At 47.1% G+C, this 21,556-nt stretch overlaps 1 protein-coding gene across 4 annotated transcripts in view; it reads left to right on the top strand.

Moving 5' to 3' along the window:
* The window catches only part of Incenp (inner centromere protein), a 31,186-nt gene extending 10,643 nt beyond the window's left edge, over positions 1 to 20,543 (top strand). For 2 of the 4 annotated variants that reach the window (XM_021626800.2, XM_021626798.2), the window contains exons 5-19: positions 3,583 to 3,634; positions 4,736 to 4,793; positions 4,912 to 5,029; positions 6,485 to 6,536; positions 6,966 to 7,080; positions 7,152 to 7,286; positions 7,756 to 7,767; positions 12,683 to 12,792; positions 12,864 to 12,984; positions 13,342 to 13,461; positions 14,307 to 14,506; positions 15,763 to 15,841; positions 16,010 to 16,117; positions 16,582 to 16,732; positions 18,063 to 20,543. In XM_021626800.2, coding sequence (XP_021482475.1) covers positions 3,583 to 3,634; positions 4,736 to 4,793; positions 4,912 to 5,029; positions 6,485 to 6,536; positions 6,966 to 7,080; positions 7,152 to 7,286; positions 7,756 to 7,767; positions 12,683 to 12,792; positions 12,864 to 12,984; positions 13,342 to 13,461; positions 14,307 to 14,506; positions 15,763 to 15,841; positions 16,010 to 16,117; positions 16,582 to 16,732; positions 18,063 to 18,277 — 1,646 coding nt within the window. In that variant the 3' untranslated portion in view covers positions 18,278 to 20,543. The remainder of the gene's footprint in view (positions 1 to 3,582; positions 3,635 to 4,735; positions 4,794 to 4,911; positions 5,030 to 6,484; positions 6,537 to 6,965; positions 7,081 to 7,151; positions 7,287 to 7,755; positions 7,768 to 12,682; positions 12,793 to 12,863; positions 12,985 to 13,341; positions 13,462 to 14,306; positions 14,507 to 15,762; positions 15,842 to 16,009; positions 16,118 to 16,581; positions 16,733 to 18,062) is intronic. The other 2 variants (XM_021626799.2, XM_060386247.1) reach the window with 2 other exon arrangements.
* The last annotated feature ends 1,013 nt before the right edge of the window (positions 20,544 to 21,556 follow it).

The raw sequence follows: 21,556 nt of genomic DNA, 5'->3' as shown, positions 1-21,556 counted from the left end.
TACCTCCTCCTTCCTCCCTCCCTCCCAATCCCTTTTTACCTTCCTGGTTTTTGTAGTTACTCCTATACTCACATCTGGAGATTTAGAGATAGCCACAGATAAGAGACATTTGTTTTTCTAGGTCTGGGTTATCTCACTCAATATCTTTTCTAGTTCCATCTGTTTATCTGCAGATTTTATGATTTCAGTTTTTACAGTGGAATATTATTCTATAATATACACACACATACACACACACATATATATGTATGTATATATACATATATATACACATATCAGTCCACCAATTTTATAGACATTGTTGTAATTAGTGGCTTGTCACTTAGATAAATTGGTGATAGGATACAATCCAAAACTTCTAGCAGTGTGGTTCCAAAGGTACTACCATCCTTATGGGTGACTTTTCATCCATTGATTCAAGGCATATTAATACTTGGCTCCAGCTTGTCAGCATTCTAACCAGAAATTGGTATAAATGCTACTGTGTCTGGGTTGTAGCCAATTTTCTTAATGGATGTATTGACTTTCTTAATTTCCTAATATCTCTTCTGAATGTAGGGTGCCTTTATGGAATCCATTTCCTTGGCACCAACACTTAGCTGTTCCACATCCACTGTGTAAGCCAAAAGGCGGTGCTCACAGGCCTGCCCATTCATGGAGATTCACACTGACAGCAACCCCCAGGACAGTTCAGTCATCCTGAGAAGGGGCTGCACTGGTGGTTCTGATAAAGCCCTGTGTCCTGGGTCCTCAGTGACAGCCTCATAATATGTTCTGGTCTCAACTTTCCACAGGAAGATATCAATAGTGACATCATACTCCTACTCAATTTTTGTTTCTGGAAGACCCAGGCATACTTGAAAGAGCTGTTTCCTAACTCAGCAGCCTCCTTTTCAAGTTTTTCAGTGGTTTGTCAATTCCACAACATTTGTAGATGGCCAGTAGTGGTGGAATTACCCGAATCTGCAAGTGCAATGGTGACAATGTTGATGTCTTTTTTTCCGCCAATTTTCCTTCAAATTAGAAGTAGGTTTTTTTTTTTTTTTTTTTGAGACAGGGTTTTTCTGTGTAGCCCTGCTGTCCTGGAGTTCACTTTGTAGATCAGGCTGGCTTTGAATTCACAGAGATACACCTGCCTCTGCTTCCTGAGTGGTGGGATCAAAGGCATGTGCCACCAGAGCCTGGTAATGGTAGTTTTCAAAACAGCTAACCTGTAGCTCTTAAGCAGTATTTTTTACCCTCCCCAGCAGCCTTCCCTGCTCATGGATAGGCTTATGGGTTGTATGTGAGCTGGTCTGTCTTAATTCCAAGCCCAGCAACCATCTCCTTCTTGAGGCAAAGGAAGATGGCAAGGAGGGGCAGGGACCAGAATGTGGAGTCACTGAATCCAGTGACTTGGGTATTACCCCTTAACTTCATTTTCCTGTCTGAATGGTAACAACATTTGCCTTGAATATAGTTAGAGACTCATTTAGTGTTTGGGTATGGTACCTGTTCAGTAACTCATTTAGACAAGGCAATCCTGCCTGGCCTGTGTTTCTAAAATTCACAGGTGAGAAATGAATGGCAAAGCAGAGGCTTCCTGGTGTATTTCTGCTGCCAGGCTCTGAGGTGAGCTGGGGGCAGCTCAGGTGGTATGTCAGTTTGAGTTCTCTGTAAGGCAGCTTTTGACACACCTGCAGCAGGGGAGTGGGGAGGGCATGAGACTGGCAGTAAAGACTATTTCCAGAGCCTCTGGAATCCTTTTAGCATTTATCGATGGAGCACTGAGGACCTGAAGCCTCTTGTCCTGGTCTGGTGTGCACTCTCCAAGAAGGCTTTCTGTCATTGTGGTCAGGTAGGACAAGGGTCACTGCTGCAGGGTTTCTAGAAAGTCCAGGTAAATAGATCAGCTTCATCATTCAGGCTTTATGCTGCTTTTTTTTTTTTTTTTTTTTTTTAATTGGAGGTTGGCCTCTTCTCAGTCCTCAGCCAGGCCACTTTCTGGGCCTGTTCTGGCATGCAGGGATGCTTAACATTCCAGGAAGCCTTTGTGCTGCTGGAACACCTACGTGTTCACTTGGGTGTCTTTTTACCTCTCCCCTCCCCCAGTCAAGGAGCTTGGAGAGAGAGGGGTCCAAAGAAAGAGGAGGGGATCATATCTTCTGTCCATACACCCCTCAAGGTAGCACCTGTAACTGCCAGTCTAATTTTACTTCTGTTCCCTTCTAGCCCCCAGCCTGGATCCCATAACCCAGAAAGGAGAAATCCCTTTTCTTGTTACTGCTTAGTTCTCTCTGAGCGCTGCCCATTTGCTGTTCCAGTTTGTTACCTATTCCCTGTTTTCCTTAAGCCTTGGGTATCACCTACATTCCTTGTCTGCCTTAGCTATGGTCTTACTCCCCTGATCCAGGATCTGGCCTTTTTCTAGCACCCCCAAGGGCTTTTTTCAAAACCTTACGGTCTTGGTGAGAATTTTTTCTCAGATTATTGACACCATCTCTCTCTGGTCCAGTTTGGTGGAATTTACTATGAAGCTCAGGCTGACTTTGAACTGTGGCAGTCCCTATGTCCCAGCATCCTGAGTGCTGCGGTTTAAGGTGTGAAACAACGAGCCTGTAATTAATACTTCTTCAAGGACATTCATTATTGAAACTGGGCATTGCTTTACTGTGTCTGGTAGTGTTTGGTGGGGAAGCTTTGATGGGTGCTAAGCTTCAGCATTTTTTCCTTGGTTCTGTTGCTTTTGTGCTATTTCGGCTAATGTTAATATAATGGGAAGGAAAAGTCACAGTTTATAGTATAGTGGTTTATAGTATAGTTCAGACCTGTGGATTGCCCAAAAAGGTCTCAAGTTTCCAGAGGTTGGAGAATACACTTTGAAAACTACTGTCCTGGAATCTTCTTCCTCCTCCTCCCTTTTGATCTTTTCTTTTTCTTTCTGTCTCTTTTTCTCTTTTTTTCTTTCTCTCTTTTTTGTTTGTTTGTTTTCCATACAGGGTTTCTCTGTGCAGCTCTGGCTCTGGCCGTCTGGAGCTCACTCTTGACCATGCTGGTCTCAAACTCAGAGGTTCATCCTGCCTGTGCCTCCTGAGCACTGGTATTAAAGGCATGTGCTGCTGCCGCCTTCTATCTCCCCTTTGGTCATTTCATCATATCAGGTTTTCCATGTAGGCTTCAGCATCCCTGACTTGGCCGTTTCACATATCCTAGTTTACTCTATAAGACCATTTGGTGCTCATAGGTAGGAAAGCCAGACAGTGGCGTTGTTATTTTTCCTTACCATTGAGGCTCTAGTACCAGAGCCCAGTATTTCGTAGGCACTTGATGAATGTTTCTTGAGTGAATAAGCTACTTATGTTTGGGCCCAGTGTTATGTCAGATCTCTCTTTCCAAAATACTACTGGCCTAGTGAAGAGGTGGGGTTGTGCCTGCTAGGCAAGCTATGTAACGGTTGTGAGGATGAATGAGGTGAGGTCTAGGGCACAGTGAGGCCTGTGTGTCTATGAAGGAAACAGTGATCATGTCCCTACCAAAATTTCCTGGACCTCTGGCTTGAGTCCTGGTTGGTTTCCAATAGCATCTTTTTTTTTTTTCCTTCAGGTCACAGTTACCTGGAGAGGCTCCTGAATGTTGAAGTGCCTCAGAAAGTTGGGTAAGTTCTGTACCAATGCCTCCAAAAGGGAAGGTCAGGGCACATAGTGAGAGGAGGTGGAGGTGACCATCAGGTGGAAGGAAGCTTCTACTGAGGCTAAGCCTTCCCTCCTCGTCCCATCTTTCCATGGCACTGCTAATAGCTGTGCTCTCTGTGTAACCAGGCTTCAAACAACATGACTGTCATTTCTCCAGGCCGCATTCCATCAGGGTCACTTGTCAGCTTTGGAGTGTGTGAGCTTCATGGTTGTAAATAAGGCAACCATTTAAACTGAGGTGTGGTGGAATAGGTTAGTCTTGGGGCCCCCCAGGGTGCTTTCTGCACCCAGATTAGATGTAGCATTGCTTGGGGCCAGGATGCTGATTCCTCAGAGATCGTGCTGTGCTGCCTTACTCTGGAGCAGAGGTTGATTCCTGGGATGAGGAAATGGGGTCTGGGCATACCTTCGGCTTAGCTGGTCCCTGGGTAAGTAGTGAGCAGGTCTTAAAAGAGAAGGGACTTCACTGGGCTCCGTAGATTGGGACAGAGCTGTGTAAAGTATTTGTCTGTTCAGCGTCATTGGAACAATTCTTAAGATACTCAGCTCACAAAGAAAAATGCTTTATCTTAGCTCACAGCTCTAGAGCTTTGACCAGTCGGCTCTGCTGCTCTGGGAAGCAGTACTTCGAGGTAGAACAAAGCTATTTACCTTGTGGCTTGGATTTGAAAGGGAAAGGGAAGTAAGGGCCCATAATCGCCTTTGTGGCCACACCCTTAAGCTGAAACCCTCCAGCTAGGCCCCACCTGTCAAATTTTCCACGGCCTCCTAGTAGCACTAATTCTGGGAACAAAGCCTTTAATATGTAAGTCGCTGAGGACAGTGAAGATCCATACTAGAGCAGGTTCTCGTCCCAAAATGAGATCTCTAACAGGATATCTAACAAGGTTCAGTTACTGACATCACTTTCTACTCAGGAAGACACCAGTGATGGCTGCTGTCTTCCTATCCAGCGTAGGTTGTTGGTTTGTGGTCCAGATCTGGTCGCCTGATGTTGGACCTAACTTGAGGACTTGAAGAAAGCTTGGACTTAGAGTTCTCACAGTGCCCTGCTTTGCTTTCAGCCTGGAGCAGGAGCCCACAGAGGAGGCTGTGCCTGAGGAGGCAGCGGAGGAGCCAGAGGTAAGGCCCAGGCCAGAGATGGGTAGGACTTGAGGCTCCAGGTCTGAAGCTGTGTACTTTGGCTATTCTGAGCCTCAGGATCCACATGGGCTTCTTCAAGCCTCGGTTCTTCCTGTAGGTCTCCAAGAACGGTGGATGTACCTTGAAGCCTCACAGTGCCACCAAGACAGAGATCAGCACGCCCGCTTCGAAGCTCGTGCCTGCTGGCCAGGCAACTGCTGTTGAAGAGCAGCAAGGTGAATTGGACTGGTCTTGTCTCTTGGGATGTGGAGCCCCATTTTCTGGTCCGATAGGCCAAAAATATGTTAAACCTGAAGAGGCCATGTTCTTCTGGCTGGAGCTGCTGCTGAGTGTCACCTGAGTAACTCTACCTGGCTGGATTAAGAAGCAGAGGGAAGGGCTTGTCTTAGTTTGGGTTTCATTTCTGTGAAGAGAAACCGTGACCATGGCAACTCTTATAAAGAAAAGCATTTATTTGGGGCTGGTTTACAGTTTCAGGGGTTTAATTTATTATCATCATGGCAGGAAGCATGGTAGCATCCAGGCAGACATGGTTTTGGACAAGGAGCCGAGAGTCCTACATCTTGATCCCTAGGCAGTAAGAGGGGACTGTGTACCACACTGGGCACAGCTTGAGCATAGGAGACCTCCAAGCCCGCCCCTGCAGTGACACACCTGCTCCACAAGGCCACACCTCCTAATAGTGCCACTCCCTATGGCCAAGCATTCAAACACATGAATCTGTGGGGGCCATTCTTATTCAAACCACCCCAGGCCTGAAGGAGGTAGAGGAATGAAGGTGCCATGTCAAGGTCCTCAGGCCCATTCCAAGGGATTCATGAAGAACTACAGGCCTGTCTGGCCTCTTCCTCTTGGCTTGTTTCTGACTTCTCTAGTTCAAAAAGGGTAGGACTACTGTGAGCTTAGGGAGTTGGTCAGGAGCCCTGCGTGGCTTCCTAGGGAACTAGTAGGCTCTTGGAGTCTCGCTTATGTCTCTCTGTGGAGGGTGATTTCCCTGGTGAGAAGAAATGGCACTGTGAGGTTTTGAGAAAAGCATCCTCTTTATGAAGGGATCAGGATAGTTGCTGTGCCAGCTTGAAAGGCCCCTTTGGAGTAAAGGGTGCTTCCTCTTGGTGTGAAATAAAATGTACTGTGTCCTGTATGATGACCCCATGAAAGAAATGTACTTCTCCTTAAATCCATATAGACTTTCTATGCCTGCCCCAGCTCTGAATAATGACACAGAGACTTATATTTATTTATAATAACTTTAGGCCTTAGCTACTCTTGTTTCCAACTAGCTCTTAACTTAAATTGTTTCCTTTATATTAATCTGTGTTCTGCCATGTGGCTCATTACTTCTTTTCCTATATCTGACACTCTCCGTTTCTGCACATGACTTTTCATGGGAGAGCAAATGACATATAGATTAAGGCTTCAGTGATACTATCTTGCTATTGGTGTCACAGTTGCCAAGTATTAGGGCTGAAGGATCTTTCTTAGGGGCCAGTATCCTGGGTTCAAGGTCAGTTACTGCTAAGGTTGGTGTTTCTGCCATTGGCCACCCTGAGGTTGCCAGGAGGATGCTTACTCTTGAAATAGCTGTTGCTGCTGGACCCATTCCCTAAAACCAGCATGTATACCCCACTGCCATCATTTATACAACCTCAATGAAATTGTTCTCTTCACAGAATCCGAGCTTGACCAAATAGATGGACACAGAGAACCACCCCAGAGTGTCAGGTTTGCATCGGGGAAGGGGTGTGCAGGCAGCTCTCGTCCAAGGATCCCAGAGGGGACATGAACCAAGCTGGGGTCCTTGCATAGAGAGACAGTATAGGTGTTTGACCAAGCACTGTATGTCTTGGCTGATGTCATGGCTTGATTCTCTGACTTAACAGAGGAAGCAGCTTGAATCTATAGTTGCTGGCTTGGGAATAGGTGATCATGTCCTTTGCGTCCTTCTTGCTCTGTGACCTTTGACTGTCCACCTACCATTTTCTGTGTGGGCAGCAAAGGCCTGGTCTGTAGTTTCTTCTGTCCAGAGTTCTGTGAACTTGAGCCCAGAGTATTTTTTGCAAGGATGATCTTTTTTGGGATGTCGTAGAGCTATGAGGTGGGTTCTCAGGTTTTTTTTTTTTTTTTTATGACGTGGCCATCTGTTCTGGTCAGGAGGAAACGCAGTTACAAGCAGGCAATGAGTGAACCAGATGAGGAACAACTGGAAGATGAGGAGCTACAGCCCCCCCAGAACAAGACCCCTTCACCACCCTGCCCGGCCAACAAGGTGAGCAGGTTCTTGCCCTTGCTTGGTGTCTGCCCTGCCTGCTCCATCCTGACCCTGGACCTGGTCTGCAGGTGGTACGGCCTCTCCGGACTTTCTTGCACACTGTGCAGAAGAACCAGATGCTCATGACCCCGACTTTGGCTTCCCGCAGCAGTGTCATGAAGTCCTTTATTAAACGCAACACTCCACTCCGAGTGGACCCTAAGGTAAGGGAGCCTGTCCCCTGGCTGTGCTTTGCTGGAACTGGGTCAGTGTGGTTGAAAGCTCTCTTAGTCTGCTGAAAGAAGTGTGGGCGTGGGCATGTGGAAGCCTGGCACTGATCACTGCCCAGTTAAAGCCTCTGTGGCTGGTCTCAATACTGTGGTACTGCTCAGACTTTATGGACCCTGGACTGTGACTCAGAAGCTTAGCTGCTTGGTGAGCCCTAGGCTGGACAGTGGAGTACTGGCTTAGTACACCTAACACTGGCCACCATGGCCACAGACCAGTGGTGGGTGCAGCTTGGGAAGAGCTGGTGAAGAAACCTTTACTATTGGGAGGGAGGACTGGGTGAGGTGATACTGTGTGTTGGTGAAAGGCCCTGATTAGACCCACTGCCACAGACAGGTGCAGGGCCTGCCCTGTAGGACATCCCTTGGCATTAACTCTTGGTGTTTTTCTGTTTCTTCTTCACAGTGCAGCTTTGTTGTAAGTAAAGCCTTTTCCTGTCCCTTAACAGCTGTACCTAGTTCTTAACCAAATTCATGTCACTGTGTAGCTTATAGCTCCCGTAGGAGCACTAACATTGCAAGTGGGAGTGTTAGGAAGGCAGATGTGCATGTGGGGGCACTGGAGTCACCGGGGGAGCTGGTGGGATCCAACAGTTGCGGAGCTCTGTGTTCTCCCACTGTGGAGGTTGCCCTCTGCCCTTACCCTGCCACGGCGAGGACACAGGCGGCTGTGACCTGCAGTGTTTGTCCAGGCCGCAGCTAGAAGTGCTTCCCACAGCCATCTACTTTCTTATCCCCAGCACTGGGGCCTGAGTGTGTGTGAAGAGAACAGAGTTGTCTCTGGTCCATAGAGCTACTGAGATTTACTGGGTCATTAGGCCTGAGTAGTAGCCTTGATGGGCTGTGTGGTGGGGTTGGACTGGTAGCTCTGCAATGAAGCTGGGCCCAGCAATGCAGCTTACAATGTAGCTGTTGGCAGTGGCACCTGAAAACAAGACCAAAGGAGCGTTCTCTTCCCAGACATGTCAGAGCTGAGCTGGGCTGGGCTGGGTCACTTGCTGTGAGCCAGAGCTTTGGAGAAGTGGGGCCTGGGGCAGACTACAGTCTATTCTCTGGACCTGGTGGTTGCCGTCTAGACCAGTTATATCTTAGATTCTTGGCAGCTGTTTAAAGAATTGCAGGTGACCCCACATACAAATAATGTGGATTTTCCTTTGAAATTGTTTTATTTGTGTGCGTGTTGTCTGTGTGTGTGTCTTTGTGTTTGTGTACATGTTCCCGCAATCACATGTTGTGCAGCATATTTGGAAGAACGTTCAATTCTTTGAAGTTTGTTCATTATGTGGAGTCTGAGGATCAAGCTAAGGTTGTCAGTCTTGGTGGCAGGTGTTTATGCTTGCTGAGCCTAGGGGCAGGGTCTAGATGATTTTCTGTTCTGATAAACTTTGATTGACAGTTGGAAACTTTGACCTGTGCGGGTGTGGGTTATACATCCCATAATTTTAATAATATGTAACCCCAGTCATCAATGAGACTTTCTCCCCCCCCCCCAAAAGTTCATGGTGAGCCTTTTTAAAAAAGCACCATAACACACAGGTTCCTCTATTGTGCATTTCACTACAAACTCCAAACAGGGAATTGCTAGGGAGGTGGAGGGCACTGTTTTCTCAGGAGAGGGTTGTGTGTGGCTTTAGCCAGAGCAGCTGCTCAGTACTTTTTTGGGAAAGGGGTGCTGTGTTGTTCAAGTCATGTAAGGATGTTCTAGGTAGCCAAGCTCTGTACACCTGCCTGCCTCATACCTCAGTGCAGCCCCTTGTTCTTACAGTTCCCAAGAAGAGTTGTGAAGATACCTGGAGGGCTTTTGCCTTCCGCTCTTCACCTCTGGCAAATGGGAGGGGCTCAGTAGCTGGCTGGCTGGGTCCTGAGCTTGTTTGCCCTCTTTGGTTGGTGAGGTGACAAGCATGTCTCCCAATATACTAGGTAGCCAACTCTGTGGCTTTGTGGGCTTATTTTTGTGCCTGGCAGTGAAGAAGGCTGGGTTTGTTCCTTCTTCAGTTGTCCGTTCACTTCCTCCCCTTCTCCATATTGACTAGGATCCTGTAGGTATCATGGGCATTTTGCCAGGAGGCACCAAAAGTTGCCCTTTCCTGCTCTTGGGAACTCAGGTCCCTGCACAGGGCATCTGGTGGGTATAGCTGGGATACAAGAGCCTAGGAAAGTTGAAAGGTTCTGGACCTTGGACATACTTCCTTTTTCATACCTGCATTTTCTCAGCTACAAAATGGAGAAGGCAGTGAGTACTTCAGGAGTTTTGGTGACTTGGAGAGTGAGTGCACACACTAAGTGAAGTAGTTTTTGGATGCAGGGCAGGGAGAGTGCTCAGATGAGGCCCCCAGGCAGAAGGGGCTACTCTAGCTTGTAGTTTCCTCCCATTTTGCATGGGCCGTGAGTGTGGCTCTGGGGATATGGATGTCCAAAGCTCATCTGAAGTCTAGGCCAGAGGAGAAGTGAATTCTGTAGCATAGAAGCTTCTGAAAGCACTGAGTTACACACAGTGCAGTAGAGCAAATGCTGTGCCTGGTGTGAGAAATTTTAACACTCAAGCTTAAAGGTGAAAAGCTGTATCTCTACCTGTTAAAAGCTAGAGTTTGATTGGCTATAGAAAGAAGAAGTGGTGATGAACACTGGGTGCTACCTAGCCTTTGCTTCTGAAGTGCTTTTTTTTTTGCAAGGAGAGCACATACGCACTGTAGGGTAGGAGAGAAAGTTGGAGTGTTGGGCAGTGTGTGTGTGTGTGTGTGTGTGTGTGTGTGTGTGTGTGTTTGTTAAGACAGAGTTTCAAGTCTTGCCTCTATCTCCCAAATCCTGTGATTACAGGTGTGAGCCATTGTGTCTGTTTCCCATTTTTTTCTTCTGAGTCTGGGTAGTTGGAGAACCAGGGACTTACCTAAGGTCACCCATTCCTTCTATGTGGATTCCCCAAAGACCAGTGTTTTTCAGGCCCTTCTAGACCCAGCTTGGCTTTGATAGTGCCTGATGTCCCTCTTTTTTTCCATTTCTCTCTCTTAAATGCTTTTTGTTTAAATAAAAGATTACACAGCATGGTGAAATTCGGGAAGATAAGTCTTTAGAATTTTAGCATGACTTCTGCAGCCATTGCAGCCATTACCACAGTTGGGTTATAGAACATGACCTTATCCATTACCCACAGGAAGCACTTCGCTATCCCTTCATGCCTGTACGGTCCTCACCTCAGCAGCCACGGACTTGTTCTTAGTGTCCAGTACTGTTACGGAGAATGTCATGTGAATTATGTTGCTTTATATGCTACCTTTGGTGGTTAGCCACTGTCCTTCTAGCTACAGTCTTTGAACCTATCAAAATTGTTTCATTTGAAGTCAGTTTCTTGTAAATAGCACATAACTGGATTTTTAAAATTTCTGCAATGTCTTCTATTTCATATGTTCATACATACACCTACATATAATTTTTTGTTTTACATGTATGGGTGTTTTATTTGCATGTATGTCCGAGTACCTTGCACTACTTGCATGCTTGGTACCCCGGGAGTCCAGAATGGGCATCATATCCCCAGGAACTGGAGTTACAGATGGTTGTATGCCATTATATGGGTGCTGGAAAGCACTAGTTTAATCCTTGGCCAGGGAAAGTTTAGAGCCCCTCTACACCCTTGCTGTGGAGCCTTCTGGGTCTGTCTGGGAAGTGATGCCAGCACTGATCTGCTGTACAAATAGCTATCTCTTTTTTTTAATTAAAAAAAAATTTTATATTAGTTTATTTACTTTATATCACATGGGTGCCTCATCTCTCCCCTCCTCCCAGTTTCCCCCCTAGTTCCCCTCCTAACCCCTTCCTCTCTCCTTTCCAAAAGGGGATCCCTCCATCTCCCCATATTAACCTTCCTCAGCACATCAGGTCAGATCAGGACTGCACATATTTTCATCCCCCAAGGCCAGGCAAGACAGCCCTCCCAGGTGGAAGGGATCTAAAAGGAGGCAATAGAGTCCATGTTAGAAACAGTGCCCCCCTCACCAGGCACTCCATATGAAGACCAAGCTGCCCGTCAGCCACATGTTTGCAGGGAGCCTAGGTCCAGATCATGCACGCTCCTTACTTGATGTCTCAGTCTCTGAAAGCCCCCATTTGACTGGGTTAGTTGTCTCTATTCTTATGAGGTTCCTGTCCCCTCCAGATCCTTCCATCTTTTCCCCAGGTCCTCCAGAGTTCCGCCCTATGGTTGGCTGCAAGTCCCAGCATCTGTCTAGATCTGCTGCTGGCTGGAGACAGGATGACTGCTTGACTGTCCAGGATGACAGTCAAGTTAGGCTCTTGTCTGCAAGCATAGCAATGTATCATTAATAGTGTCAGGAGATGGCTCTCTACCGTGGAGTGGTTCTCAGGTTGGGCCAGTTATTATTTGGACTTTCCCTCTATCTTTGTTCCCTTGTTATCCCTATACTTTTTGGTTCATAGGTTTTTTCCAGTGGGTCATCGATCACCTCCTTCACTAGTCCTGCCTGAATAAGAGGTGGTCACTTCGGTCTTCATGTGTGTGTCCCCCCCCCCCACCGGCTTAGGAGTCTCACCTAGAGTCACACCCATATCCTCCCAGGTGCCTACCCTTTAGCAGACCTCCAGCTTGACCAAGAGATGTCCCTCTCCAGTTTCCCTTCTCACCTCCCACCCCCATTCTACCCATATCTGATCTTCTCCCCATTCCAACTTCTTTCTCTCCCCATTCCAACTCCTGCCCAGTTCCCTCTCTTCATCCACTTCTGCTGTCTTTTAAGTGGATATTAGACCTTTAGTACAACTAGTTATCTCTTAATGCTGTTTTAAAAATTATTAACACAGGCATATCACAAGAAATTTGGAAAGCAAAGGGCAAGACATACCATCCTTGATCTAGCTCACTAGCCTGCATAACTGTGTTGACATTTGGTGGTGCTTTATTGATGTGCATAAAAGAGTGGTGCATATACACAGTCCTAGTATATGTTGGAAGTCATAGTAGTGATTAATGGCGTCTCCTTCATCTTCCCAACAGAACATTAGCTGACACTTTCTAAGCTGCTTGCCTTTTTCTTTGTAGTCTGAGTGTTTAGTTTCTTCTCAAGCTGCTTATATAATTATAATCAACACACATCTAATTTGAAGCTGCTTTTGTGTTGTCTATAATTCGGGTTCCTGTCCGCCTGAAGGAGAAACTGAATGCCCGTGCTTGCCTAGCGTGGGCACAGGGTACGCTGGGATATCTCTGCCTGCGAGGCATCTGCTCCTGCATCTGGTTGAGAATTGATGCACTCTGCCAGGCAACCTTTGGGGTTGGCATGTGTCCACATTCACATACCAGTGCCCCCTGCCCACTTCAGGAGAAGGAGCGCCAGCGCCTAGAGAGCCTGCGGCGGAAGGAGGAGGCCGAGCAGCTGCGCAGACAGAAGGTGGAGGAAGACAAGCGGCGGCGACTGGAGGAGGTGAAGCTGTAAGTGTCCCAGCTCCCAGCCCAGCCTGCCCCACCTGGGGCAGACTCTCTTTGACTGCACTGTGCCACAGGAAGCGTGAAGAGCGCCTCCGCAAGGTGCTGCAGGCCCGTGAGCGGGTGGAGCAGATGAAGGAGGAAAAGAAGAAGCAGATTGAGCAGAAGTTTGCTCACATTGATGAGAAGACAGAAAAGGTGAGTCTGCCCTGATGGGTGGAGCCCTGGGGAGGCCCAGGCACTTTAAGGCTTGGCAGCCTGAAGGTTGGGACTAGACTTCTCCACAAGTCATCGACTTAGTGGCCTGTATAGCCCTGCTTTCTGTCGCATGGGCTCTGGAGTCTCCTCTGAGGCAAGTTGGATGCTGCAAGTCTGGCCTGAGTTGTCCCAGCAGCCCTTTATGAGTGGGCAGTCCTGAGGCGGTATGACTTCTTGTGGGCAGGAAGAAGGGTTTGTAGGGGAGTGGGTGTGTCTGCCAGTCACAGAGCTCTGGGCCCCACTCTGCATGCTCTGTGAGGGGCTGTTCCAGAGGGCACATGTGAGTGGATTCTGCAGGCTAAAGAGGAACGGCTGGCAGAGAAGGCCAAGAAGAAAACAGCTGCCAAGAAGATGGAGGAGGTAGAGGCACGTAGGAAGCAGGAGGAGGAGGCGCGCAGACTCAGGCGGCTCCAACAGGTGCGATTAGGTGGGGACAGGGAAGAAGTTGGGTAGGACAACCGCTGCCTCCATGCCATGAGGACTGGCTGGCCAGTAGATCCTACTGGATCTTGTTGCTGACTTGAGGGTTGGGCTGTGGTGACTTTTTCTAGAAGCCAACGTGTGAGGATTAAATGTGCATCTGGAGTCAGACTTTACCTCATACCTGCTTTCTTAGCTGTGTGACCTTGGTCAGGTTACTCAAGTAGCGGAGTGATCTTGCTGATAGGGTTGTAGTTGAGAGCAAGATTCACTAATGAATGTGAAGAATGCCATGACTGGTATGTGCTGAGTGTCCTGCAGGTGCCTTGTACTCCCTTCCACTCTTGAGCCTTAATGCTTAGAAGAGTTGGACCCTGTCTCTCCCTGGGAACTGGCAGTCTTACTACTGTAGGGAACAAATGTCTGTCATTGGGGAGTTGTAGTACTAATCAGTATGGTTTATTTATGCTGTGATAGACTCTCCTTAAGTGTTAATGTGTGTTAACTCAGCAGCTCCATATGCCGCTGTCATCCCTGTTTTATATATATATTGGAAACTGACCATTTGGTCAGCTGGCTTGTCCTTTGCACGTCCTGCTCTGCAGTCCTCACTCTTGCTTATTAGAACTGCTGCAGCAGTTGCCACATGCCTTTTCTGTCTGGCCATGACTTGCAAAACTTTATTTGTCAAGAAGTCTGGTGGCTCAGTCCTAGCGGATGTCATTCATGGTGGTGGCCAGTGCCTTAGGAGCCCGTGCTGTGGGCAGCAGTCCTTGGCCAGCTTCTCCATGTGGGCCCAAGCCTAGCTTGAGTGTCCTGAACTTCCTTGCCTTACAACTCAGGAGGAAGAGGAGCGACGACATCAAGAGATGCTACAGCGGAAGAAGGAAGAGGAGCAGGCACGGCGCAAGGCAGCTGAGGCCAAGCGGCTGGCAGAGCAGCAGGAGCAGGAGCGGCAGCTGGCTGAGCAAGAGCGTCGGAGGGAGCAGGAACGGAGGGAACAGGAGCGAAAGAGGGAGCAGGAGTATCTTCAGGCCAAGAGGTGAGGCCATCCACTGACCATTTACTACTGTCCTGTGTCGGGAGCTAGAGGCGGCATGACCGTTGCTTCTTGGCGGCTCTCACCTTTTACTTGAAGGCTGGCAGGCTTTCTCTTGGCTTTTAAACCAGACACCTACAGCTGATGGACCACCAAATAGGTATATGTTAGCGGTGGGAGATTCAAGGGTAAAAGCTGGGGGGCCACTCCATGTTTTGTACTACTCCAGCCAAATGTGCTAACTCCTGTGGTGGCTTTTTCTTAGTGGATAAAGCAGGGTGGAAGAATCTTAGGACAGACTTGTACTTCTCCATGGGGCCGCCACAGGTATCCTGGGCAGGAGGGACATTTGTAGTGCGGTATAGGACATCAAGCATTTTTAGCGCTGGCTCCTGTGCTGCCCTTGGTGGTGATGATAGCCCAGTGAGGTTTTCCCCTCATTAACATTTATTGGGACTCTGCCCACATGTGTGTGCAGACCCACTGGACCAACTGTAGTTTCCTTTCCTGCCCAACTCCTGAGGAACTCTGTCTTTGTGATAGGTACAGGCTTGATGGAGAAGTGAGGACTTCAGCTGGAAGGCTGGCTCTCAGGCCAGTATAGGGTGTGTTGTAGATTGACACAGAAGTGTCCCTGGTCAGGGGGAGAGCCAGAGATAAGAGCCTGGGAGGGAATGGGGGGTGGCAGCTATTTTGACTTCCCAGCTGGGTGGTGAGGGCTGTATTTTACCCCTGAGGAGTGATGGGTTTTGTAGTTGGTAGCTCTGAGGGATGTTCTGAGCTACTGGCTCTTCAGGTTTCTTATTTAATCCTTACTTGAATCTCTTCTGGCTTAGAAACTATCAACTCTGTGGAAGAAACTGGTTTGAGAGGGAAGCTAAATGACTTGTTCAAGGTCAAGCTCCTGAGTATGGAGGTGACCACAAAACCCAACAGCCTCTCCTGCTGAGAGGAGCTGAGTGCTCTGTGTTGTCACCTGTGGTGGTTGTGGCAAGGCTGGAGGAAAGGTGTTAACTCTTTCCTCCAGAGAAAGGGGAGGCTCAGGCACCTCACTGGCATGGAACTGTGTGACTGTGTGTGATTCCAAAGTCAGGCTCAGATTCTTGCTTTTGGAGAGTCCAACTGTTGAATCTAAGCTGGTGTCCAGTTGTACTGTACCATTCTTTAAAGGCATGTCCACCGTGCCTAGCTTCCCTTTCTGGGATAAGAACAGCACTAGGGCCCCACTACTGGTCTGACAGATTCTTGGTGGTTCTTAGGGAGATGCAGGAGAGAGAGAAAGCCCTTAGATTGCAGAAGGAACGACTTCAGAGGGAACTGGAGGAGAAGAAGAAGAAGGTAAGGGTGCTGGGAGAATGGGCTCCCTGTGGGGTCTGTGCTGAGCTGTGAGCTGAGAGCATCGGGAAACCAGGGCTAGACTCTTCCGAAGGCCTGCCTTGCCACATGGGGTAGAAGTGTGGCAAGAGGTCAGGGGAGACACATGTCTTATTGCTGGCTGGATCCCAGGAAGAACAGCAGCGCCTGGCTGAGCAGCGACTGCAGGAGGAGCAGGCAAAGAAAGCCAAGGAGGCGGCAGCAGCCAGACAGGTTCTGAATATGACTGTGGATGTGCAGGTGAGGCCTGTGACCCCGTTGGGAGGGCACGATCCCTTTCTCCATTTGCTTGCACGCTCAGGCTGTGTGTTAGAGCCTGAGGAGAGAGTAGGTCACTTGTTATTCCTTTTTTTTTTTAATTTGGTAACAGAGTCTAGCTGTATAACCCAGGCTGACCTCATATTTATAATCCTTTTAACCTTACCTTCCCAGTTGCAGGGGTTAAAGGACCATCTGTGGTGTGGAGGGCTAGTTGAAGATCATGGTGTGTCTTGAAACATCTCTGAGGGAGGGACATGCTGAAGTGGAACAAAGCTTGCATGCTACAAAGTGGTGTTTACATTCCCTGACTTGTTAAAAAGCTTTTCTTTTTTCTTTTTTTCCTCCTTTAGAGGTTATATAGATGACCAGTGTGGCAGTGTTCTCCAGGATTGCAGGGGAGGGGAGTTAATGAGCATGTTGATTTTTCTTTTTTTTCTTCCTAGTCTCCTGCTTGTACCTCATATCAAATGACTCCACAAGGACCCAAATCCTGCCCCAAAATCAGCACAGAGGACTATGGGATGGACCTAAACAGTGATGACTCTACAGATGATGAAGCCCATCCCCGGAAACCCATCCCTTCCTGGGCCAAAGGTGAGCAGGGCCCAGAGTTCTTGAAGAGGCTTAGGCTGCCTTCCTTCTTCCTTTGCTGGGTATGGAAGTGGTGGCTTAGCTGCTGCAGGTATACAAGCTTAGGTGCCAGTGGCTTACAGCATTGACCCGAGAGGCCTGTGTTGGGCTTTGAGCATACACCTAGAGGTAGGAGGGTTACTCTGGCCTGAAGGCCTGAGAAATATAGGATGAAGGGTGTTGAGTTCCTTTGCATTGAGTGTAGCAGTGACTGGCTCAAGCACAGTATGTTGCTAAGTATTTTGACGTAGACTCGAGTCCCCCCATTCAGAGTCTGGCTTAAAGGGTTCATGAGGCTTGGACCCAAGTAAGCATCCATGGGAGAGCATAGAACTGAGAGAGTAGCAGGGTTTGGTTGGAATGCTAAGACCTGGGAAAGGCCACAAGAAGGGGTATTTATACTGGAGCAAGATTTGTCTCCAGTCTGGGGGTTTCAGATTTATACAGGGGTGTGGGTGGGTGTGGTGTTGTGTCTGGCCTGGGTGTGGGGTCCTGCTAGGCTGCTTTTTAGGATTTGCTGAACTGAAGGTTATACAGGGTGCTGACTTCAAATCTCTTGAGTGGGTCAGCACTCAACAGAAAGACAACTTACTTTCAGGACTGAGCTAGTTTGAACCCCATAGTAACTAGAATCTTACTTTCCTCAGACACTGATTACTGACTCATGTAAACTAACTTAAGAGCAGTAAACAGGGGCCAGTGTGGTCAGCAAAGTTGGCTGATGGTGGCCTTAGGTAGGTTACTTAGTTTTTGTATCTGAAGAGGAAGTGAGTGATATTAAGACCCAACTGAGATGATTATTGCTAGTGAAGTAATTTATGAATAGAGCTGGCTTTGGAGCAAGCCAGGCTGTGTTCCCTCCTGACCCTTTAGGGTCTTCTTCGGCCTAATTGGCAGGGTTGTGCCTCCCTCAGCTCTGCTCCTTCAGCCTGCACAATCTCCCTAGGGTCTGCGAGGTTGATGGGAATAGCTAGGTAAGCAGGCCTAAGATCTGGAGACAGGTTTGTCTTCACACTTAGCTCTGCCAGCCATCTTCCGTGTGCCTTGGGTCAACTCTACAAAATGGGGAGAATAAAGTATTGCCTAAGTTAACTCCTGGGGTGCTTTCTTTGGGTTGAACTGCTAGAAGATGGAGATAAGATGATGATTGTTGTTGGGTGGGGGTGGTCAGAAGGAGGCCTCCAGAGGAGCAGGGCATTCTGGTGTGGAGAGGGTGGCTGGACCCTGGGTAGGTGCAGGGATCGGGGAAGCTCCCAGAGTACCAGGCAGTGATCCAGGCCTCTGGTTTCCTCAGGCACCCAGCTCAGCCAGACCGTCATCCACCAGTATTACCACCCCCCGAACCTTCTAGAGCTCTTCGGAACTATTCTGCCACTGGACTTGCAGGAAATATTTGAGAAGAGCAAGCCCCGCTACCACAAGCGCACTAGCTCTGCTGTCTGGAGCTCACCTCCCCTGAAAGCCACCAGGGTCCCCAGCAGCTTGGCCTATAGCCTGAAGAAGCCATGAGGCAGGCCCTCAGCCCTCTTGGAAGTACAGGGCCTGTGTGTGTCTGTCTTGTCTGTCTCTCTGTCTATTTGTGTGTTGGGCTGGTGCCCTTCTGTCTGACATGCCATTGTTCAGGTGGATATCAATATCCCCTACTTGTCAGGTGTTCTCAGTCCCGATTGGAGGATGGGCTAGGGAAGAACCAGGTTCAGCACTGATGGGTCTGTAGGCAGTACTCTGTAAATAGATTATTTCAAATCAGTTGAATTTTCGTTTCTAGTGTTTATGAGATAGTTTAATAAAGTGTGTACCCTGAAGCTTGCTGTGGATATTGTGAAGACTACGGCCTTCAATGGAATGTTGATCTGTAGTAGCATCTTGGATCTTTACCTGCAGTGTGCCTCAAAGTCACTTGTTTGGGCCAGATGTGGTTCCACCTAGAGTTTCTGATGCTAGACAGTCCATAGGGAACACCTCAGCACGTCCTGATAGGGTAATTGAACATGCTTCCTGTTTTTAAATGGAACCTATTTGCTGGGAAAGTCTTCGGCAAAGCTTTGCGTCCTAGTCCCTCAGCCTGACAGGTCCTCCGGTTCGGCCATGCTTGCTGCATGGGGAGTGGAAGGACTTGAGAAAGTCCTTGTGCTGGGATCTAGTCAGGACAGGAATGCTCCTCTAGATGACATTGGGACCTGTGATTGCAAACTGGAGATTCCACCACAAAACCACTAGCTACAAAGTGAATGCTTAGCTCAGCGAAGGGTGGCCTTGGTCCTGACAGCTCTTGATGATGCTCTTTCCTCTGGAATTGAGGTCAGACACCTGTGGTAGACAGGCCAAACTAAAACACAGTTGTTTTGGGCACACTTACAGTAAAGCCAGTTTGTTTTCCCATTACCTCCAGCAGGGCCACTCCGGGAACACTTATGTAGCCTGAGAAGCTGAGAAGCTTTCTCTGGAAACTTGTTCACTAGACCTTGGCCAATTGCTTGAGGTCAAAATACAGACTAAATACAAATTGCAGAAGTGCTTTACACAGTGAGGAAGCAGTGAACACAGTAGTCTGAAGTCTAGAAGACTCTTCTCATGCAGAGTTCATATAGGGTTCACTCAAAGATGGTGCAAGAGTGTGCTTTATGTGTGTATTCTCACGAATAACTGAGTAAACCGGAAGGAAGGTCTGTCTTAATCCACCAAATGAAACTCATTTGCCAGCACATGTATTCAGTTCTTAGAAAAGCAAAGGAAGGCAGTTCATTTACGCTGAGTCTCCCCCAACATTTCATATTTGTCTGTGTTTCCTACTGTAGCTACCCTAATGACTGTATGGAGATATTTCATCATGGTTTTAATTTGCATTTTACTAATAGCTGTTGGTGAATATAATTTCAGATTCTTACTCATTGGCAACGAGTATATCTTGTTGCCAATAAAAAAATATACAAGTCTGTTCAAGTCCTTTGTGCATTTTGAAGTCGGGTTTTTAATTTTTTTACTGTGGCATTAATACTTTGTATTTTAGAAGCGTAGTCTTTGTTATATTTTCCTCTGGTCTAGCCTGCAGCTTGTTTTTTTTCATTTTTGACACTTTCATAGAGCACAATTTCTAATTTGGTGAGGTCTGTTTGTTACTTAACAGGTTATATACCTTTTTGATGTCATTTCTAGAAAATCCAAAGATTTCCTTCTGTGTTTCCTAAAATAGTCCACAACTGACCTGGTGCATGAGATTTATGATCATCTCCAGCTAACTGCCATTTTGTATTTGAGGACATACAGATGATGTCTAATTGTAGCACCAAGCTTTCTTTTTCATCTCTATCGGGGGAGCTTATTGACATGGACCCTTCTGCTCAGATTCCTCAAGGACCAGAACTTATAGTTAAGTCTTAATCTGGTGCTTTAACTCTTCCAGCTTTGTGTTTTCTTTTGAATTTATTTTGACTTGTATTACTTTTACCTTTTCATGTAAATTTTAGAATCAGCTTATATGTATAAAACTCTGCAGTTTTCCTGACTAGAATTTTATTGAGAACATAGATCAATTGGAGGGGAGCTTGGCACACTTGAAATCTTCTTTCACTCTGCAAGTAGCATGTCTCTTATTTACATCCTTGGTTTCTGTCATGAGCATTTTGTGGTCTGAGCATATATCCTGTACACTTTCTGTTAAATATTTATTTTTGTGGAGTTATTATATAAATGGTATTGTTTTTCTGGTTTTGGCTTATACTTGTTCATTGTTGGTATATAGAAATACAGTTGGTTTTTCCATGCTGGTCTTGTACTTCGTGATGTAACTAAGGCAATACTCGGGAATTTATGGCACTATTTCCTCATGTTAGGGGGTTAAAAAAGGGTCCACAGGGCCTCAGTTGCCACTTTAAGAAGCTAGAAAATGGGCTGGAGAGATGACTCAGCAGTTCAGAGTGCTGCTGCTCCTTCAGAGGCTTTGATTTCCAGAATGCACATGGTGGCTCCCAGCCTTAGCTCCACTTGCAGGGACTTGCTTGCCCCTTCTGTCCTCCATGTGAACCATACACATTGTGGACAGCACAGATATGCGTGCAGGCAGGTCACCCATACACATAAGTACACGGAAGAACTAGAAAAGGTACATTTAAAGTGATAAGACAGAGGGCATAGGCATGGGAGAAATCAGTGATACCAGGAAAAAAAATTAAAGCAAAAGCTTGTGATTTGAGATGTTCAAGAAAACCTTTACGTTTCTATCAAAGGGGAAGACACAGGTTACCTTGTCAGAAAGATGGGTGTCAGTACAGTTATTAACAGGTATTAAAATAGTAAAAAAAACAAAAAAACAAAACAGGTGTGGTGGTGTGTGCGCATAATCTCAGCACTCATGTAGAGGCAGAAGGGAGTTTGAGGCCAGCCAGGGCTACATAGTGAGATTTTTGTCTCAAAGTAAAACAACACCTAAAGCAAAACAATGAGACTGAACAACTTGGACATGCAATTGACCAAATGACACATTCCCTGAAAATACAAATTGTCTCAGTTCACCTAAGAAATCGAACACCTAAGTAACCTATGAAAGAAACTGACTTTTTAGCTAATTTCTCACAAGGAATATAAGGTCTGAGTAACCTGAGTAGCATTACATATTTTTTATAAGAAAATAAAACCATTTCCCTAGTGCCTTGCACCCATGAGGGCAGCAATGTCCAGATTCCAAGCTAAAAAACTGTTTCAGTAACTTTCATTGAGTGTAAGTGTGTATTTCCTTGTGTTTTTCTCTTTAGGTATTTTTGTTTGTTTGTTGTTCTTTCTTTCTTTGGG

The sequence above is a fragment of the Meriones unguiculatus genome, chromosome 1 (genome assembly GCF_030254825.1).
Source record: "Meriones unguiculatus strain TT.TT164.6M chromosome 1, Bangor_MerUng_6.1, whole genome shotgun sequence".
Classification (NCBI taxonomy): Eukaryota; Metazoa; Chordata; class Mammalia; order Rodentia; family Muridae; genus Meriones; species Meriones unguiculatus.
This window is presented reverse-complemented; position numbering and strand designations above follow the sequence as displayed.